Source organism: Denticeps clupeoides, chromosome 15, assembly GCF_900700375.1.
Source record: "Denticeps clupeoides chromosome 15, fDenClu1.1, whole genome shotgun sequence".
NCBI classification, from domain to species: domain Eukaryota; kingdom Metazoa; phylum Chordata; class Actinopteri; order Clupeiformes; family Denticipitidae; genus Denticeps; species Denticeps clupeoides.
The window spans coordinates 19,824,024-19,844,213 of NC_041721.1; the positions used below are offsets into that span (position 1 = coordinate 19,824,024).

General features: G+C 44.5%; 1 protein-coding gene across 2 annotated transcripts in view; it reads right to left on the minus strand.

The window, feature by feature from the left end:
* kalrnb (kalirin RhoGEF kinase b) overlaps window positions 1-20,190 on the minus strand; it is a 58,275-nt gene that overhangs the window by 29,560 nt on the left and 8,525 nt on the right. The window contains exons 6-19 of one of the 2 annotated variants that reach the window (XM_028953973.1): window positions 16,896-17,018; window positions 16,338-16,529; window positions 14,750-14,881; window positions 13,696-13,926; window positions 13,484-13,606; window positions 8,897-9,088; window positions 7,354-7,523; window positions 7,064-7,238; window positions 6,793-6,988; window positions 3,311-3,477; window positions 3,113-3,232; window positions 2,762-2,980; window positions 2,430-2,579; window positions 1,977-2,085 (exon numbers count right to left, since the gene is read on the minus strand). In XM_028953973.1, the coding sequence (XP_028809806.1) occupies window positions 1,977-2,085; window positions 2,430-2,579; window positions 2,762-2,980; window positions 3,113-3,232; window positions 3,311-3,477; window positions 6,793-6,988; window positions 7,064-7,238; window positions 7,354-7,523; window positions 8,897-9,088; window positions 13,484-13,606; window positions 13,696-13,926; window positions 14,750-14,881; window positions 16,338-16,529; window positions 16,896-17,018 (2,299 nt within the window). The remainder of the gene's footprint in view (window positions 1-1,976; window positions 2,086-2,429; window positions 2,580-2,761; window positions 2,981-3,112; window positions 3,233-3,310; window positions 3,478-6,792; window positions 6,989-7,063; window positions 7,239-7,353; window positions 7,524-8,896; window positions 9,089-13,483; window positions 13,607-13,695; window positions 13,927-14,749; window positions 14,882-16,337; window positions 16,530-16,895; window positions 17,019-20,190) is intronic. The other variant, XM_028953974.1, reaches the window with a different exon arrangement.

A 20,190-nucleotide genomic window follows, 5' to 3' on the forward strand; every position in this document is an offset into this window, starting at 1 on the left:
GTCCAATATCACTGGCCTAGTTCCCTCCAACAAAACACTGGCCAACCTTGATTGTTCCGGTGCTGGCCCGGCTCGAGAGTCAGGCATCGATACAACGGCAGGTGACTGCTTCCCTTGGGTACTGGTGTGACAGATTCTCATTGCTCACCAACACCTGCAGCTGTTGGAATTGATGTTGCATGGCCCGCCACCTCTGGTTGTACTGTGGCGCCTTCCACTCCAGTGTTGATCTCTTGTCTGCTGGGACAGCGGGAAGGACGTCATCGTTGACTCCAGCAGGAAGATGCGATCCTCGGAGTGTGTGGTTTGTGGACCATCCACAGCATCGCTCTGTGCTTGATCCACTGGGAGGATAGCATCCAACTCTCTGTCTGCTCCTCTGTGAGCTGCCATCGTATCTGTTTGTGACATTGTGACATTTTTGTGCTTTACTGCCAACCACCACTGAAACTGTTCCCATGGGGGAATGTTGACTGTTCCTCCAATGGTCACGGCCAAAAAAATGGAAGAGGGGAGAAAAAGAAAAAAAAATCCCAAAAAGTGTTTTGGTACACTTGGAAAAAGAAAAAATAAATAAAAAACAAAAAAGGAAAAAGAAAAAGTCCTCCACCTGCAAGGTGTACCTTCCTTTAAAAAGGTCACGAAGCCCCATGGACAGCCCATAACTCAAGTTTACACGGGGGGTGCTTTTCACATGAACATAAACAAATCATTGTACATGCAGATTCCTTCAGACATACAAAGAATTTCTTATAATTCCACCTATTTAAAACAGACCTACTACAGCTGGGTCGCACCACATACATTACCCCTCTAAAAACAGATAATTACTAAGAAGGATAACACCCGCCTCTAGAGAATGTGAACGCATCAAAATGAGTCCCGGAAAGGAGGCGCACTCCTTTACCACCCCTTCTTCAGGATACACTACGATGCCATGCAGAAAGTAGGTTTTGGTTGTCTTTAACAAAAAAAAAAAAGCTGTTCAACCTCCATGTGGCAGTTCTTGTGTATGTACATGAATGTAATGTGTTTACCCACCACTGTGAACTCCAGATGTAATTGTTTACCCACCACTGTGCACTCCAGAATATGTGTAGCTGAGTGTGTGCACCCGCCTGTCTACATAAACGTGAATCAGAACAACACAATACACCACAGAATCCACAAACACAGACACAAGTGCTTAAAACCAGACACTGTAAAATTTGCCGTACGCCTTTATGTTGCAGTGAAGACGCAGCGGTGCTGGCGGCGTCACAGGGATCTTTTGAGGCCTCTTAGATAAGTCACTGCTGCACTCTTGGTGTAATTTTGGTTGGCCAGCCACTCCTGGGAAAGTTCACAACTGTTCCATGTTTTCACCATTTGTGGATAAATGCTCTCACTGTAGTTTGCTGGAACCCCAAAGTTTTAAAAATGGCTTTATAATCTTTTCCTGACAGATAGATCTCAATTATTTTCTTTCTCATTGGTTTGTGAGCCTCTCTTTGCTCCAGGCATGACATCTAGCATTTGAGGTTCTTATGGTCTACATCACTTTGTCACGCAGGTCTTATCTAAGTGATTACTGATTAAGAACAGGCGAGCCAATAACCAGGCCTGGGTGTGGGTGTTTTGAACTCAGGTGCGATGAACCACTGTTAAGGAGGGGCAATCACTTTGTCACACAGGGCCATGTAGGTGTGGATTTTTCTCACTTAATAATAAATTCCTTCACTTATAAAACACATTTTCTGTTTAGTTGTGTTGTCTTTGACTAATATTTAATATGATATGACACATGTAAATAAGACTAACATGAAAAAAGAAAGAAATCAGAGAGACCTCTGTATATTGTAATTTCTCACAATTTTTTAAATAACTAGAATTAGATTGGAAATATTTAAATGTTTCATGTATTAAATATTGCACAGTAAATCAACAATGCTTTTTTATTTAACCAGACACCATTGTCAGCATGAAAGTGTGCTGACCTTTCACTTGCGTCTCTGGGGACCGGTTGGCAATGCCAGGCATACTGACATTATTGCGGTGGATGTATTTGAGGAAAACCTCTGCATTCCGTCGAGCGAGAGTACAGGCCTACACCAAAACAGATAATTTGGTTAATTTGTTGTTCTTGTAGAGCCACATGGTGGCCTCACATCACCAAGGCAGGTTTCTGCTTCCCTTCCAGGAGAAAGGTACTAGGTCTACTAGTGCCAAAATGTCTGTAGGTAAGGGTGTGTAAGCAAATGGTGTGTGTACATTCTGTATATGTATTTATCTACACAATGGGTAACTACCATAGTGTATTTGATGCGTGTTTTGCGTGTCAGTGTGTGTATGGTCAGTGGAGGAGTGTTTTTGTATCTTTGTAGCCATGAGCAAAAACATAATATACACAGTATTTATAGACTATGTGTAAATATCTGTGTGTGTTGCACCTTTAGAAAAGCCTCTTTTTGCTCCAGATGCTTGTTGATGAGGGGGGTCACATGATCAGTGTCAGAGGTGGAGCCTAGCTTATCCTGACCCCCACACCAGTCTTCCTCCCTCCTGTACTCCAGCTCCAGACTCTCCAAGACATTACACACCTGTTCATAAAATTCACCCATACAAAAAATTATTGCGTTAAATTCAGGAATTCAAAAGTGAAGTGATTGTCATTGTGAAACACTGAAGTAGAGCACATGGTGCACACAATTAAATATATCCTCTGCATTTAACCCATCCCCTTGGTGAGCAGTGGGCAGCCATGACTGGCCCTGTAACCAACCTGTTCAGAAGTTTTGTAGAATGCCACAGAGGCATTGACCAACTTGAGCCGGTCCTCCATTTTCAGCATGAGGGTCTGCCAGTGCAATGCCACTGTCTCGGCACACAACCGCACAGCATCCGGGTCATAGTGTCCCGCCTGCAGCATAAGCTCTGCCCTCTGCTGCAGTTGCAGTGCGCTCTGGTGTGTCCGCTGTAGAGAGTCTGCCTGGAGCAGGGACTTGGAGAGTTGGAGAGGGACATTACTCATTTAGCTTTGTAAAAGTCCTTCAAGCAAGGTGTCTCAAAACAGGCCTACTGTTACAAAGTGTGTTGGCTGTTTTTTTTTTTTTACACATGGTAGATTCCATACCTCTATAGCCATCTGAAATTGTTCATGTTCTCTCTGCAGCTGCTCTGTCTCTGTCAGAGATCCTGTGTTCACTGTACTGGTAGTCAGCATGGACTCACTGTTACGGATCCAACCCAAAACCTGCAAACACATATTATACATTTACACATTTACATATATACACATATTAAACACACAGAAACACACAAATATACACACCTGTTTGACCTCTGCCTGAAGGTGGCGCAGCTGTAGACACTGCTCCAGCCGTTTGTGTGTGTGTTCAGCGCTCAGCTCTAACTCCTGCTGTTTCTCGTGCAGAAACTCCAGCAGCTCTTGAACCTGAGTTGCCAAATCCACATCCTTCTCTCCTGTTAACTCCATCCCTTCACACATACACACACATACACACACACACAAAACATTAAAGAATATTGCATGTGGTGTTTTTTGGTGTACGGATGGTGTTTTTATTAGCATATCAAATTCAGAACATGTTTCTAAAGGATTTCGCAATCAATAATACTGACTTTAGAATCCACTGTGATAAATTCGAAGACTCCTCTCTAGACTAGATTCAGTTGGAGTAAAACAAAATACAATATATATCCTCTTTAATAGATAAGAACAAAAATAATCCCAGATTCCTGTTTAATACTGTAGTCAAACTAGCCAGGAATGAGACAGACATGGATGCTATCACTCAGTATAATCATAGTAGTGATTTTATGAATTTCTTTAATACTAAAATTGTTACAAGTATGGATAAGATTAAAAGCATAACAAACAGCTCTGTCAATATTACTACAAAAAATAATCTTCAAATAGCAGACCACCGATTAGAATCCTCTTAAATAGCCTGAATAAATTAAACTAATCTCATCATCAAATCAATGTACATGCATATTAGATCCACTTCCTACAAGTTTCCTTAAACAAGTAGCACACGATGTTTGAAATCCTATCCATTATTAATTCCTCACTTAGCACCAGCCACATACCAAGTTTGTTCAAGGTAGCAGTCATTAAGACCACTGATTAAAAAACCTGATCTTGATTGCAGATAGCTTTCAAAATATAGACCGATATCCAACCTTCTGTTTATATCAAAAATTGTAGAAAATTCATAGCCCAGCAGCTGTGCATACTAGACAGCAACAACATTCATGAATATATCAATCAGGATTTAGACCTCATCATAGCACAGAGACAGCGCTGGTTAAAGTGGTTAATGACCTGCTGTTGGCCTCTGAACAGGGCCGCATCTCACATGAATAAGCTAGGAAAATTTGACCGCATCATCCCAGGTTCACAATCACTGCACTGGCTACCAATCAAATTAAGGATTGACTACAAAATCCTACTTTTGACTTCTAAAGCTGCCCCATAATCAGAAGGTTGCCGGTTCGAATCCAATCCGCCAAGGTGCCACTGAGGTGTCCCCGAGCAAAGCCCGGTCCCCACACACTGCCTTTCATGGCTGCCCGTTACTCACTAATGGTGATGGGTTAAAAGCAGAGGACACATTTCGTTGTTTGCACTGAGTGCTGTGCTGTGTATCACAATCACTTTCCTTTAACTTTAAACTGGCTTTCTGTTAAAATCCCAGACACAGTTTCAATTATTAAGTCCACTTTATTACATAGTGATCCTGTCAAACACAGACTGTGATAAATTCACCTTAGCTAGGCTGTCCTAGTTAGGGTACTGCGCCACTGGTGCACAAATATACCAATATAGCCACATAATTCTGTACCAGTTGTACAATGCCACAGTCTCCCACTGCTTCCGTTTTTTCTATCCGAGGTCCGGAATCAAGCATGCAGACCACCTGCAGACTCCAGCGAAGAGACCGCCAGGTGAATCCTGGTCCCTAGCAATGAAATGGTATTGAAATTACTTGAAACGAACCAGAAGGTCACCACAGCCACCACTACTGTAACAGCTAACGCTTCAGGGATCTTCAAATGGACCAGTAGCATTATAATGGACAAGCAATGTACACTGTGACACTTTACTAAACAACTACTCTGCACTGTTCAGTATCGCCAAACAAACAGATGCTTTATACTGCACTTTGGACTTCTCTTATAGTCCTACACAGAACTTTCTCTTCTTGGACAAATCATCACCAACCCTGCAGTGACACCAATTGCAGGCTCACTCTACCTTGGAAAGGGGGTCCCTCTCTGTATCACTTCTTCCAAAGGTTTCTTCCTTTCTTTTTTCTCTCTCCTAGAGTTTTGTGTGGAGTTTTTCCTTGTGTGAAGAAGGGTCAAGTGTGGGGGTATCAACTGTAGGGCCTGTTAAAGTCCATTGAGACATACTCTATGTGATTATGGAGTCTATATGAGAAATAAATGTTGTTGTTGTTACTGCAGGGCCACCACTGCTGATTTACATTATCTAAACAAAAACAAGGATCACTTGACTAGTTAACAAGGTGTTTAAGATTTTGGTCCAATTACTGTAATTAATTAATGTAATTACTCAAAACGCTTATTTTCCATAATAATTTATAATTATTGCATGTTAATTATAGCCCTGTATCAGTAGGCTAATGTGCTTCAAAACAAATCCACAAGATGCAAACATTGTATTAATGATGCTCTAGAATAAATTTTTGCTGGCCTCTTTCTGGGATTCTGGTTTCATTCTGGAGACATTACATTCTTAGTGGAATGTTCACCCAACCATCTTCCACCTCCACTCTCATTCTTTTCTATCTGTTCTCAGACACACACACACACACACACACAATTCCCAGACTTTCAGACTCATGATTTATTCACACATCATCTGAGACAAAAAACACAAAGGAGACTCTTTGCTTCAGTTCTGCCTGCCTGTGTGTGTCTGCCTTTCTCTGTATGCACACACACAGTCAAATCTGTGGGCACTAGAATGCAGTCTCCATGGCAACCTAACAGTATGCAACATGAGTTGGTTCCCATGGGTACTGGGTTCCCTGCATGACAGCAAAATGATGCAAAAGGGCTCTCACTCCATTAGTTCCCCAGATCAATTGCAACCAGACATGTGGACAGGACACTATATGTAACACAAGGCAATTACCATATTAACCTTGGTCTTGTAAAATGCTTTCTATAGCAAAACCACGACTGTCCTGTAGTGGTTTGAGCTCATCTGTCAATCTTTCTATCTCCTCCCTTTCTCCATTCTGGGTTCTTTGTTACTTTGACCTGCAATATTCCTGAAAATCCCAGTTGGAACTTGTGGTGTGATAAAGGTGGTGGATGATTACAAATGTTAATTCGTGTGTAAAAAGGCTTACATTATTTTTTGCAGGTAGTCCAGTGTAGGTTATATGTTTTCTACTGGCCAAATAAGATACCATTAAAACATCTGAATTATTAATAACTTATTAGGAACATTTCAGAAGCTGTTGATTGTTGAAGTGACTTAGTCAAACTGTATTTACATTTACATTTACAGCGTTTATCAGACGCCCTTATCCAGAGCGACTTACAATCAGTATTACAGGGACAGTCTCCCTGGAGCAATTTAGGGTTAAGTGTCTTGCTCAGGGACACAATGGTAGTAAGTGGGATTCGAACCCGGGTCTTCTGGTTCATAGGTGAGTGTGTTACCCACTAGGCTACTACCACCCTACCATGTATCATTGATTTTCTGCAATAAGAACAAAATAAAAGCAGACAGACACACAAATTTAAACACACCTGAAGCCTGCACCTCCATAATGTACTGGTGCAGGTCTCGCCCCTGCTGGATGACATCATAGGTCATGTTGTTCATGGCAAGCTTGCGCTCTGTGTATCTGTGTAAGCGCTGTTCAGCCAGTGCCAGTTCCTCTGTGTTGAAATCACTGGCCTGGCGGAGGAGGTCCTGCTTCCATGCATCCAGTTCTCCAGTCACCTGCAGAGGGATATGAGAGGGTAATGTTAAACATACACACTCACATATGCAGCTCACACACACAGATGCACAGACCTCCAAGGCATACTGCTCAAAGACACGCAGCTGCAGGAAGATGTCGAGTTTGATCCGGCGCTCATGGAACAGCTCCTCCATATGAGCCTGAGCCTCATCCAGCTGCTGAAGGACATTCTCGATGTGGGCCACCGAGCTTGCATGAGGCAGTCGGTTACTGGCCAGAGCAGAATCCCTACACAAACACATCCACTTGCTCCATTCATATCTTACACAGCAGGCTGGGTTTCTTGATTGGTTGCACCACATTGATCTAATGTGGTTTTGTAGGAACCAGGTGTGCTATTTACCTGAGGTGCTGCATAAGCTCCTCCCCCTCCTTGATGACATTGAGTGTAGCTTCGATGGTGCTGCTCTGCTGCTGCTGAAACTGCCGGATCAGTTCCTGCACTGCCTCTACCGAGCCCGACATGACCTGCTCCACTAGCCCCTTCTGCAGCTCTTCCATCCATGTCCACAACTGCACACATACACACACGTCTACTACAAATTCCAAATTACTCACAGGTAGGCAGTCAGGCTTTCACAACATGTGTGTAAGGGGTGTGTGAAAATGGGGGTCATTCTTTCAGCATGTATTAAGTATGAGTGCAGTCATGATGCACTTCCTAATGCAGAGTCACGTGACAGTCAGCTGTAGGAGGCTACTGTTCTGCTACCAAGGTATGATGGAAGACAGTTTCCACCATTCCAGTTTAATTTGTATATTTTGTTGAGTGTTTGTTTGATCCAGGAGGAGGGGTTACAGGTGGGGTAACCCTGTATTAGGCCAGAGGGATCATTGAGCCAAGCCAGAGACAGTGCTGCCAGAGAGACAAACTTTTTGTTACTCTGTATTGGTGCAGGACCAGGTTGGGTTAGCCTGCCTTAATTAGTGCTTTCATTTTTTTCATGTTTATTTGTTTGTAGCACACTTCTGTTTTTTTACCTGTACATATTTGCCCTTTTTTCTATCACATGTGCCCATAAGGTTGACTCAGTGAACCCGCAGCCTTCCGGTTATGAGTCCGTCATGTTAACCATTAGACCAACACTCCCCATAAAGAATGGGTTGCGGCACCATCATGTGGTGCGGGTGTTTTGCAGCTTCCAGTACAGAACGACTGGTTGCAATTGAGGGAAAGATGAATGCAGCCAAGCACAGGAATATCCTGTATGAAAACCTTCTCCAGAGTGCACAGGACCTCAGACTGGGCAGAAGGTTTACCTTCAATTACCCTGAGCAAACAGCTAAAATAAGGAACGATTGGCTTAACAACAACTCTGTGACTCTTCTTGAATGTCCCAGCCAGAGCCCTGACTTAAACCCAATTGAGCATCTCCGGAGAGACCTAAAAATGGCAGTCCACCAGTGTTTACCATCAATTGAAGAGGGTCCCAAAATACAGGTGTGAAAAAAATGTTGAATTTTCCCAAAAAAGACTCATGGCTGTATTAGATCAAAAGAGTGCTTCTATTAAATACTGGTCAAAGGGTCTCAATACTTAGGGCCATATGACATCTTTGTTAATAAATCCGCAAAAAACAATTCTTTGTTTTTCTGACAATATGGGGTGTACATTATGAGGAAAAAGATTAACTTAATAAACTTCGCAATATAACAAATAGTGAAAAATTTAAGGGGGTCTGAATACTTTTTGTACCCACTGTATGTAATGGGATTAATAAATGTTACTAAATGAAACTGTTACTATCATTGTGTCCCTGAGCAAAACACTTAACCCTAAGTTGCTCCAGGGAGACTGTCCCTGTAACTACTGATTGTAAGTTGCTCTGAATAAGGGAGTTTGGTAAATGTTGTAAATGTAAATGTGAAGTGGTATGAGACCCTACCTCTTTGACATGTGTGTGAAATGACACTGATATGTCCAGCAGTAGCTTCCTCTGTTCCACCCTGCGGACGAACTCCTGCACACGCAGCTCCAGATGGTGGGCAGCGCTATAGATCTCTTCCGGGTCACACTCACCCGTCTGGGCTAACTGCTCCGCTGCCTCCAGCAGTTTATCAGCATTGGTGTAGGTATTCTTTAGCAGAAGCACAAATATATACCAATACATACATAACATATGAACTACTTTAAACTGCATGGAAGAAAGAGTGTGGTTTGTATTTACACAAGGTTAAACAAAACCAACAAAAATGAAACAATTAACAAATTAAACAAAAAACGATTGTGCGATATAGCTGATACAGCTGAATAACCAATTAATGCATAATAGTAATACAAAAGATAACAGGAAAAATTACTTTTGGACTATGTATTCTTGTCAAACTACTTAATACTGGTCTGGACCAGAATTTGTTGACCACTTGTACTGCTTAGATGACAAATTATACTCTCTTCTTCTACAGTGTGTTTCAGGGTAAAGTGGGAAAGTGTGTGTGTTTGGGGGGTATGGGGGGGGGAAACGAATGAAAAGGGCTGAGTAAGCAACTATGATATATACTTGGATCAATACATATAATCTACTGCTCAATCTGAGATATTGGGTAAGTGCCCTGATTCAATAAGAATCATAAGGAAGAGAGTGAAATAGAAAGAGAGAGTGGTGGGATTCTAAAATTCTCTGAGCCTGTAAGAACCCTTTACACAGCCTTCCGCAATAACGCTCTAGTTTTTGGCTATTTTGAGATCTCATCAAATCCCACAAAATCAGCAATTTACTGCATTTTTTCCATCCTATTGGATAATTTTTACAAAAAATTCCCAAAAGTTAAAGTCTTCATGTTAAGTCACAAATGTTCAACAACACCTACTGGTGGTAGTATTTGCCATGCACGAAAACACTGCTGTCCCCTTTGCAAAGTTTTAATCAATAATGGCCAGCAACAAGAGTAGAAACAAGTCCCATTTAGGGTCAACAGATGTCCTTTTTTCCTCTGACATGCTCTCTTTTAGAGGTCTAAAAATTACGTCCAGCTGGAGTTTCATAATTGTCTGTGTTTTTGAGCTGCATCACATCAGGGGCATCCTACTTGCTAGTGGATCCTCATGCTAGTGGATCCAAGAGATAAGTAAGTGGGGACCAGGGGGGCAGGAATGGGTGGCTGTTGAGTGAGGTAGAGAGGAATGTGATTCACAGACTGTATCTGTCTGCTTGTAAATTTTGTTCTTCTCCCTCCACAGTTACTGTCAGGATTGCCTGCAGCTGGGCTCCACATCTGACTCCAATCCTGACGCCCCATAAATGCCGGAAGTTTCCGCCCCTTCTGGGTCTCCGGCATTTTCGTGAACTTGACTTTGTAACCGTGTTAGTATTTTCAGTTCTGGCAATCGCCACACGCCTGCGGGCAAGTTTACGTTCTTTATTATAGTTAAATTGTTTTCGGCCACCGCACCACTGTTTATTTGTGTTTATTGTTTGTGTAGTAATAAAAACACCTTCCCAGCATGTCAGACCTCTGCGCTTCCTTCCCCCGTAAGCCCGTAGTCGTGACAGAATGCCGGAGACCTCCCCAAAAGCGCAGAGGAGAAGAAACGCCGCGAAGGACGCAGCCCAGCGCGGCGCCGCGTGATGACGTCACCCCCGGGAAACTCCGCGAAACCCGGAAGCGACAACGTCGGCGGGTGAGTGGGCGGAGCGAGGACGTTGCCGTCGGCAGCAGCGGGGAAGTGACGTGGGCAGCGAGCGCAGAAGATGCGACCCCCACGATCTTCGGCATGTCGAGCCAAGAACTCTGCGCTTTGCTGGCAAGGCTCCCTGTGGACTGGGACGACACGGACGACGACGAGAGCACGGGAGACGAGAGTTGGGCTCCGCCCATCGCGCCAGTCTGCGATCGTCGCAAGGTCCGTGGGGACCCACGTCACTTCCAGGGGGGTGAGAAGCGGCAACAACAGCGAGGAGGTGGGCAGCCTCCAGCCCGAATGGCCAGAGTACTGCCCATGGGAGCTTATCGCGCCATGGGTCCAGGATGTCCGCAGGGTGGACGACCCTCGGAGTCACCGGTGGGAGAACACGGATGACGAAAGCGATGATGACGTGGATTTTCGGTGGGCGGTCGTTGCCGGGATGGCTCCGCCCAGCGTGCGTGTCCGAGATCATCGCGGCGTCCGTGATGACCCATGTGACTTCCGGGGGTACGAGGTTGACACGGACGACGACCAGGATGACGCCGTTTGGGCAGTCGGTGCTGGGATGGCTCCACCCATCGCGCCCATCCAGGATCGTCATGAGGTCCGTGGAGACCCACGTCCCTCCCAGCAGTGTGAGGAAAGCTGGTGGAAGAGGGCGACGGGAGGTCGCCAGCCAGCAACTGCGCTGCCGGGACTGCCTCGCACGGAATCCTCCATTCCTGCTCCAGTCGCCGACCCGCCTTCCCTCTGCCCGGACGTTCCCCAGCGAAATGGCAGCGCAGCACCAGCGCCCACACCTGCTGGAGAAGACGTCCACCCCCCTCCACACCACAGACCTACCACCATCTCCACCCACGAGCCCAGCCCCGTGTGGGACAGCCCAATTGTCCCGGGACCCTTCAGTGGGGCAGCAGACACTGATAAGACCACCACCATCCTCGCGTGTCTGCTTGGGTCCACATGGGGCTGGAGCGCAGCCCTCTGGCAGCAGGGAGAGACAGACAGCAGTTTTCGGGACTTCCAGCAGAGACTGAGGGCGGAGTTTGATCGGCCTGAGCCTGAGCCAGGGATCGAACTCTGACCCTCCACCACATCCAGTACCAGTCAGGATCCGGGGCAAGAAGACCATGCACTGGCGGGCGACGAGAAGGTCTCACCTCCCGAGATCCTGGCTGTGCCCCCTGAGGAGGTCCCGGAGAGCCCAGAGAGGGAGCCAGACGACCCTCTCTTCTGTCTGTCTCTGTCTGTGTGTGTGTGCGTGGCATATGTGTCCGTATGTCGCCCCCACTTCCCCTCTTTGTGTCCACCAGATGGCGACCCAGCCGCGGAGCCGAACCCCAGGGAGGAGGGTCCTGACCCGAATGTGCTGGTCCAAGGCGAGGTGGACAAGCCCCAAGGTACCCCTAAGTCCAGCCGGGGGGGGTGCTCCCCCAAAGAATTTTTTTTTTGTGCAGTTCGGGTTGGGGACTCCTCCTGAGGGGAGGGTAGGTGGGGAAGCGATTGAGCTGGGTCCTCCAGTAGCCGGTGAGGAGGGTGGGCCAGGCATGGGTCTGTGTCCGCCTCCAGAGGGGTGGAGCGCCATAGAGCCCCCTGGTAGGCACGAGGACCCAGCTGGGACAGGCAGGAAGAGGGCCTGCTTGTCCCAACGGACGCAGAAGGGGCTAGCCGGATGGTCTGGCAATGCCCCCCCCTTGGCACCAGGGCCATGCAGTGAGAGGGGCTGCATAATCCCAAAAGGCACCAGCCTGAGGTGCCTGGAACAGTCGCCGGAGGCTCTGGGACAATCTCCCTGCGCAGTGCAGGGGGTGACACAAGACGTGTCAGAGGGGACGTGTGGAGACAGGGCCCACACGTACCCAGATGGATCGGCCCTGATTATTGTGTGCAGGTACGGGAGTCCGGGGCCGCCATGCGGGACCACGCCGGGGAGCCAGGCCGAGGGTCCGGGGCCGCCATGCGGGACCACGCCGGGGAGCCAGGCCGAGGGTCCGGGGCCGCCACGCGGGACCACGCCGGGGAGCCAGGCCGAGGGTCTGGGGCCGCCACGCCTGACCACGCCGGGGAGCCAGGCCGAGGGTCCGGGGCCGCCACGCCTGACCACGCCGGGGAGCCAGGCCGAGGGTCCGGGGCCGCCACGCCTGACCACACCGGGGAGCCAGGCCGAGGGACCGGGGCCGCCACGCCTGACCACGCCGGGGAGCCAGCCCGAGGGACCGGGACCTCCAAGGGGAGGATACTGCAGGGCAGGAGCCCTGTGGTTGCCGCCGTCCGCCCCGCCGCCTCCACTGATGGTACTGTTGGGGCTCCGAGGACATAGCCCTTGGAGGGGGGGGCTCTGTCAGGATTGCCTGCAGCTGGGCTCCACATCTGACTCCAATCCTGACGCCCCATAAATGCCTGAAGTTTCCGCCCCTTCTGGGTCTCCGGCATTTTCGTGAACTTGACTTTGTAACCGTGTTAGTATTTTCAGTTCTGGCAATCGCCACACACCTGCGGGCAAGTTTATGTTCTTTATTATAGTTAAATTGTTTTCGGCCACCGCGCCACTGTTTATTTGTGTTTATTGTTTGTGTAGTAATAAAAACCCCTTCCCAGCATGTCAGACCTCTGCACTTCCTTCCCCCGTAAGCCCGTAGTCGTGACAGTTACTTTGATCACCTGACAATCTAGTCACTCTCTTTGCAAATGACAGTTACAGTTCCTTTATTTATGATTATCTACTTTTATTTGAAAAAATGCTGATATTTATCAATTTTAAAATATTGTCTATTCTCAGTAACAGATGCCAGTTGCTATGTTTCCTAGAACATTGAGAAAATGCACATTTGAAAGTGTTCCTCACCTGTGCTACTTCCTGGAAGTCATCATGGCGTTTCTGCAGTGCTCGTGCTCTGTGTACAGATTTACCCACTCCGGTGTGTTTACTGAGGAACGCTTCACCATGGTTCTCTATCCAGTCCAGCACCTACACCCAAACACACACACACAGAAATGCATAAAAGGTCAGTACTTCACATGTCTTTTTGTCTGAGAGTCTCTGTGCAATTTTGTTACCTGCTGGACATCCTGTTGAAACACACACAGTTGTAGTCTCTGGTGCAGGCGGAGTTTGCGGTGCTGTAGGAGGACCTCCAGTCGGCGGTTCTGATGCACAACTTCATGGACCTGCTCCAGGACCAAGCGAATGGCCTGAGCGTAGTCCTCTGATGATGTCAGCGAACTCGAATCCCCTGCAGGCTGTGGCCTCTGGAGCACATCCAACAGAGTCTTTCCCTTCTGACTGACCTACAGTCAGACAGAAAAACATGATGAAGTCATTGAGATTTTAACCAGAAGACAACAATTAATTTCTGGCATTATTGAATGTTCTATTCAAATAAACAATCATTATTATAGTCCTATATTTAGAAAATGCAATTGTAAAAATGAATATTTTCCTCATATATGTTATATTATTTCACAAGTTAAGCAAAACTTATTTACCACTGAAATGCAAATGACAATCTAAATCTGGCATTGTGGATTTTGGACGTTTTGATTCATTTGTCTTATTGATTGATTTTAAAGCATTTTAAGCATGAATCATTGTCTTTATTGTTAGATAGCACATAGCAGTTTCGGTGTGTATAGCTTTAAATGCTAATAGAGGAGGAGAGAGGCGGGACAAGGAGGAGAGTGAGTGAGTGAGTGAAGTCAGGAGGTATTTGCGGAAATTACATCATCAACTCGTTTGCAAACAATGACGATAGTTGGTGGAGCTAATTTTTTGGGAAAAAAAATGCTAAATTCTCTGGGAGGCCAAAGTATGAGAAAAGTGGGAAGGTCATCATAAGGGGCCAAATTCCAGATCCGGCCATCTGAGCTGCCACTCTCTGAATGACGGAGCAGAATAGGCAAAAAACTCTTTACACCTATTTACACCTATCACAAATTCTAGCCACTGCAGGACCATAGACATGCTAGGGGAACTGGTATTGATGTTAATAATCTCACAAATTGAAATTTTCATGATAGGGCAGCTATCACAACACAGAGCGTGTGTCTTCCTTTTACTAACTCAGCTGTAAATTGTGCACCTTTTTTAGCCACCGATTGTCTCCTGACTTACCTCTGAGAAAGCAGTGGTCACCTGGTCACACAGCGACTGGTGGGTGTGAATGGCCACTTCAAGCTCTTGCATTGTTGAAGGCAATCCACCCTCATTACAGGTCTTAGTCCAGCCTTCTCCACTAGACAGGTACTTGATCACACACACACACACACACACACACACACGTCATGTGAGGCAGCATGTTGAGCAGGATTAGCAATTTTCTAATCTAAATAAATGGATTCATCTGATGAGTTTTCAAGATTGCTTTTTTTGTGATAAATGAAGCATAAGGTTGTGCAGTGCATGTAAGCAAAGGTTGTAACTGTTTCTATGTATGTGTTTGTGAGTATGTTTGTGTGTTCACTGACGCTCATGGGGAGCATCAGTTAGATGTGCTGAAAAAAAGGAAGAACCATGGAAGCACCACATTGCAGTTTACAGGATCTGCATAGGTCTAGTGGAGATTATGGATCAGGACTGTTTTGGTGGTGAAATGATGACTTATTCAGTGTTATGTCTGATCAGTATGTGAATTAGTGGTGGGCCGTTATCAGCGTTAACGTGCTGCGTTAACGTGAGACTCATATCGGGTGATAAAAAAAATATCGCCGTTAATCTATTCACAAAGTTGAGTTGGGAGCTGGGCTATACTACGCAAGCTATTGTGCCGGAGTTAAATGGTTACACTAGATTTATAAGTATATTTCTTCTTTCTTGTGTCTTTTATTTTCTTATTTTCTAAAGACTTTTATTTTGTTTTTGAGACCCGGTTTAGTTCTCTTGGACACATGGCGTGAGTTGTGAGAAGTGCGTGGGGTTTGTGTGCAAAAAGTTATTTCTTTCATTTTAATTTATGTACATTTTAGGAATATTTTGCATGTGTGTTATTTTGTGAATATTTTTATGTTCTTTTAATACTGTATATTGTAGAGAGAGGTGCAGAAAGACGTGATGTGTGACGCGATGTTCTGACGTGACCTTGCTTTTTGTACAGAATACACTTTGCACAGAAAATCTCTTGGGTGTCAGCTCATCATTTGTGGTTCAAGAAACGGAATCAAAAAGTTACACAACGCAGAAGAAGAACCACTACACTATGATGACTTTCACCTTGATATTTTAGCGCGGATGTATACCTAGCCGAATTGCACTGTAGGGGGCGAGAACGAGTCTTTGAACTGTGAAATTACCACATCAAACGTGACGTGGTAACATGGATGCAGCTATTTAACTGAATAAACAGTTGGTAAACACAAGTACATCTTATTGAACATAATTTATTTTCATCACCAATTATCATAGTAGAACAGCTTTCTCAAGCAGTTTGTGATGCATTTTGGAAACAGGAGATGAGCCCCTGGTCTAATGCGCCACCTGGCTTGAGAAACCCGTTCTCAAAGACTTACTTTTAGTCATTATTTGGGTAGCACACATATTCTGAATGCCTTCGGCAGAATTCAAATGAGACATTTTAATCTAGATTAATGTAGATTCATCTAAAATATAGATTAATCTAGATTAATTCCAAGATTACAGTGAGATTAATATAGATTAAGATGCCCACCTCTAATATGAAAACAGTTTATTGAAAAGATGAACTGACCTGCTCTGCTATCTGCCTGAAAGTGGAGCTCATGGCGAGGATGGCACTGCGCTCCTCAAGTGCAGCTGCAAAGCTTTTCCACTCCAGGTCAAGCTGGGCAGAGATTTCCTGGATTTGGTCTGATGCGTAATGCCCGGACTCACACAGACGCGTTGCCACAGAGATGATGCGCGTTATGTTTACATATGCATTCTGACAGGACAATACAAAAACGTCACATTAAGACCTATTTGATGGGATAATAACACAAGCAAATCTGATACTAGCAATTTTTAAATGTGCTACACAAAACAACCCAGAGCTGTTAGGGTGAGTGAGATTTGTTCCATGGTTCTTGATAATATATGGCCTGCATTTGTGGTCCTTTTTTGTTAACTGCATGGTACCTAGAGACAAGTCTAGCAGCTATGAAGTTAACACCTCAGGTACTAGGTACTAGATATATAACCTGTTTGATAATTGGAGGTGAAACATGCAGCTGAAATGGGACAAATCTCTTCAGATGCAGGCACTCACAGAGTACACAGTAGTTAAATGCATTGTGCTGGTGAAACATACCATTGAGTTCATAGCAAAGTGGTCATGCTGAGTTTGCAGGTCCGATGCATGCTGGTAGCTCATTCCAATCTCAGTGTGGTTCTGCAGAAAAAGCTCTCTGTTGTGACTGATCCACTCAAACATCTGGCAAGTGGAAGCAAGAGACAGAGGGATAAAATCAAGATAACATTTACCAAACAGCCACAATATTAAAACCACCTAACAATATTGTCTCTGCCCCCCTCTTATTGACCCATCAGCTCTGATCCATTGAGGCATGAACACAACTAAACCTCTGGAGGTATGCAATGATATTTAATTCCTGTGAATCATGAGATGTGTCTTTCTTTGATCAAGCTTGTTTTGTTCAACACACTCCCCAGATGCTTGGTCAGACAGAGTGTTGGGGAAATTATTTAAACTATTTGTAATGTTCCTCAAACCCTCATTCAGAGTTGCGACTGCTAGAGAGTATCCTGGGACACTCACCCAGAGTGGGATGCCAACCCAAAATAATTCCTCAACAATTCTAGCACTTTATCTTTCTGTGAGAGGTCAATGCCATCATGAGTGCAGGTGGTCAAATTTACATCCACACACACAGGGTCAAAGGTTCTGCAGTCTAGCCACTATCAGCCCCCCACCACCCAGTTGGTGTATTTTGTCGATCATTGTGTGTTCTGAACACCAGAGGCCACCCTGTGAATGTAAGCAAGGTAGATTTCTTGAGATGTTTTTTTATCTTCTCCAAAGCAAAAATCCCCCTTCATCACCCCATCATTAACAGCTGGCATCTGGACACCACTGGACCTAAACAAACAATGAGAGTCCCTACAGAGAAGTGCACCAGCCAAGGCTGGGCAGGGTGATAGTAGCCTAGTGGTAACACACATGCCTATGAACCAGAAGACCCAGGTTCAAATCCCACTCACTACCATTGTGTCCCTGAGCAAGACAATTAACCCTAAGTTGCTCCTGGAAGACTGTCCCTGTAACTACTTAGTGTAAGTCTCTCTTGATAAGGGTGTCTGATAAATGCTCTAAATGTAAATGTAAGGTTAATCACCATACTCCTTAACCATCTGCACTACATCTTTTGTACACTGAATGTGGCCAGCATAGGACAGACAGTCAATGTCATTTCTGTGCTTCAAATGACGTGCCGCTTTCCGTGGAATTATTATGTTAAAGCTGGGCTAATAAACAAGCATATGCATATGTATATGCAATGAACAGCCAAGGAAAATGGACCTTTAATTTCAAGGTTGAGATCAATGTAGCCTAAAATGTCTGTGTGTCTGTAGCCAAAAATTTTACAGCCTGTTCACTGACAACACCTGTTCAGTAGTATTCTCACATTATATCCCTCTCTCCTAATAGGCTAAATAATTTTATTGAATTATCTGTACCATGTATCAAATATTTTCTTCCTCAAGTCTGAGCAATTAATAATAACAACACTAATAATGAATTGGCCACATTCCTGAGGCCCATCCAGCAGGGTGGTGATGGTGAGGTTTAGTGGAATGTCACTCTTACATGTCTTCAAAAGCCCTCCATCTAATTAGCCTTTACCTGCTACTCGTGGGAATTTTTATATGTGTCAACAAGTATTTAAAGTGGTAATAGCCTAGTGGGTAACACACTCGCCTATGAACCAGAAGACCCAGGTTCAAATCCCACTTACTACCATTGTGTCCCTGAGCAAGACACTTAACCCTAAGTTGCTCCAGGGGGACTGTCCCTGTCACTCTGGATAAGGGCGTCCGATAAATGCTGTGAATGTAAATGATTTTTTGTTTACATTTGCAATTGGATTATTTAAATAAAAGAATTCAGTTTCTTTTGATTAAATCTACACTAGCAGTGGAATTTACCACTGCCAAGGGCTCTGTCCAGTCAAGCAACTTCAAGCTACTAGGCTAAAGTAGCGTCAATCAACCACCTGACCCAAACCCTAAGTCTAAACGTGCACTAGCGTATGTAAACCAAGGTAAATCATCGTTTTTATGTGTAGATCAACCTTACAAATCCCAAGCCTGTGGAACTGCACATGCGTAGAAAGTCTCGGGAGCATGATTCGATAGTACACCAACCCTGAATAATATAATAAAAAGGTAACATTCCTTTAATTATGAAATGAGTTTGACTAAAAGAAAAATGCTGCTTTTGTCTGCTCTATACTATGTTGGGTTTTTTCCACTTTTCCACTGGGTTAAATAGAGAAATAGAGAGTAAAATGACATTTTCATTGAGTAAAATTGTATTAAAATTCTCAGTATTAATAACTAAAATGACAGCTTGACGCAAAGACTATACTGAAACTAAAATTAAAACAGGTCGCCAAAAACAACTATACCGAGCCCAATTAAAATGATAGACATTAAACACTGAAAAGGCACAATCTATAAAACACATTACATGCAGTGATAAATGTACTGGCCAAGTGTCCCCTTTCCCACTGCCTTTCAGCAAAGGCAGCAGCAAACAGATCATCAGGCCAAGATGATAATCAAGTTCAAGCCCTCAAGCCTTGCACTTCTTTTAATTTCAGCTCAGTACAGCACTTAAAGAACCAGCACGTTTTCAGTAAGTTACCTTGTCTTGTAGAATTGTGCTTCAAATAAAGAAAGTTATGTTAACCAGATTGTTATTTAATTATTTACAACTCAATTGTGACACCCTACACCAGCGCTGTCACTGCACAGTATCAACCCCGATCAGCGTTACCTGAATTCTCACAGGGGTATCATCACAAGCTCCACCTCTTTTTTTTATGGCAGCCTCTCCCATCTAAGAGTGTCTGGCCTAACCTGTTAAGAATTGTAGTATTTTGTCCCAAATCTTTTTGTTTGAATTTTGTGAAAAATAAAATAAAGAGTGTGTTCAGTTCTAAACCTGGGTCCTCTGTCTCCTCTCTTGCTCCGTGCCATCAAATCAATATTGCCAATATGCACAGTGATAAAAATTCTGAGTGGTTAAATGTGATGCCATTGAAAATTTGGTGCACCTAAGGAAAAAAGCAACTGGGGAGTTACCATGTCATGTATTGCTCACACTCATTTATGCTTCATTCTCATAGTCGCTTGTTGCAGTCTGTGGTCACTGTTCACAGTAAATCTTTTTAGTGTAAAGTACAATTCATCATGCACCGCTAAGATGAAAGAATTCAGACAGAAAATGTTTCATGTTCTGGTTTTTACAAAATCTGATATATGATTATATCAACAATGGCATTATAAATAGACAATAAAAAATGACAAGCAAAAAAAAAACAATAAAGTAGCAATAAAGGAACATTATTAAGAATCTTCAG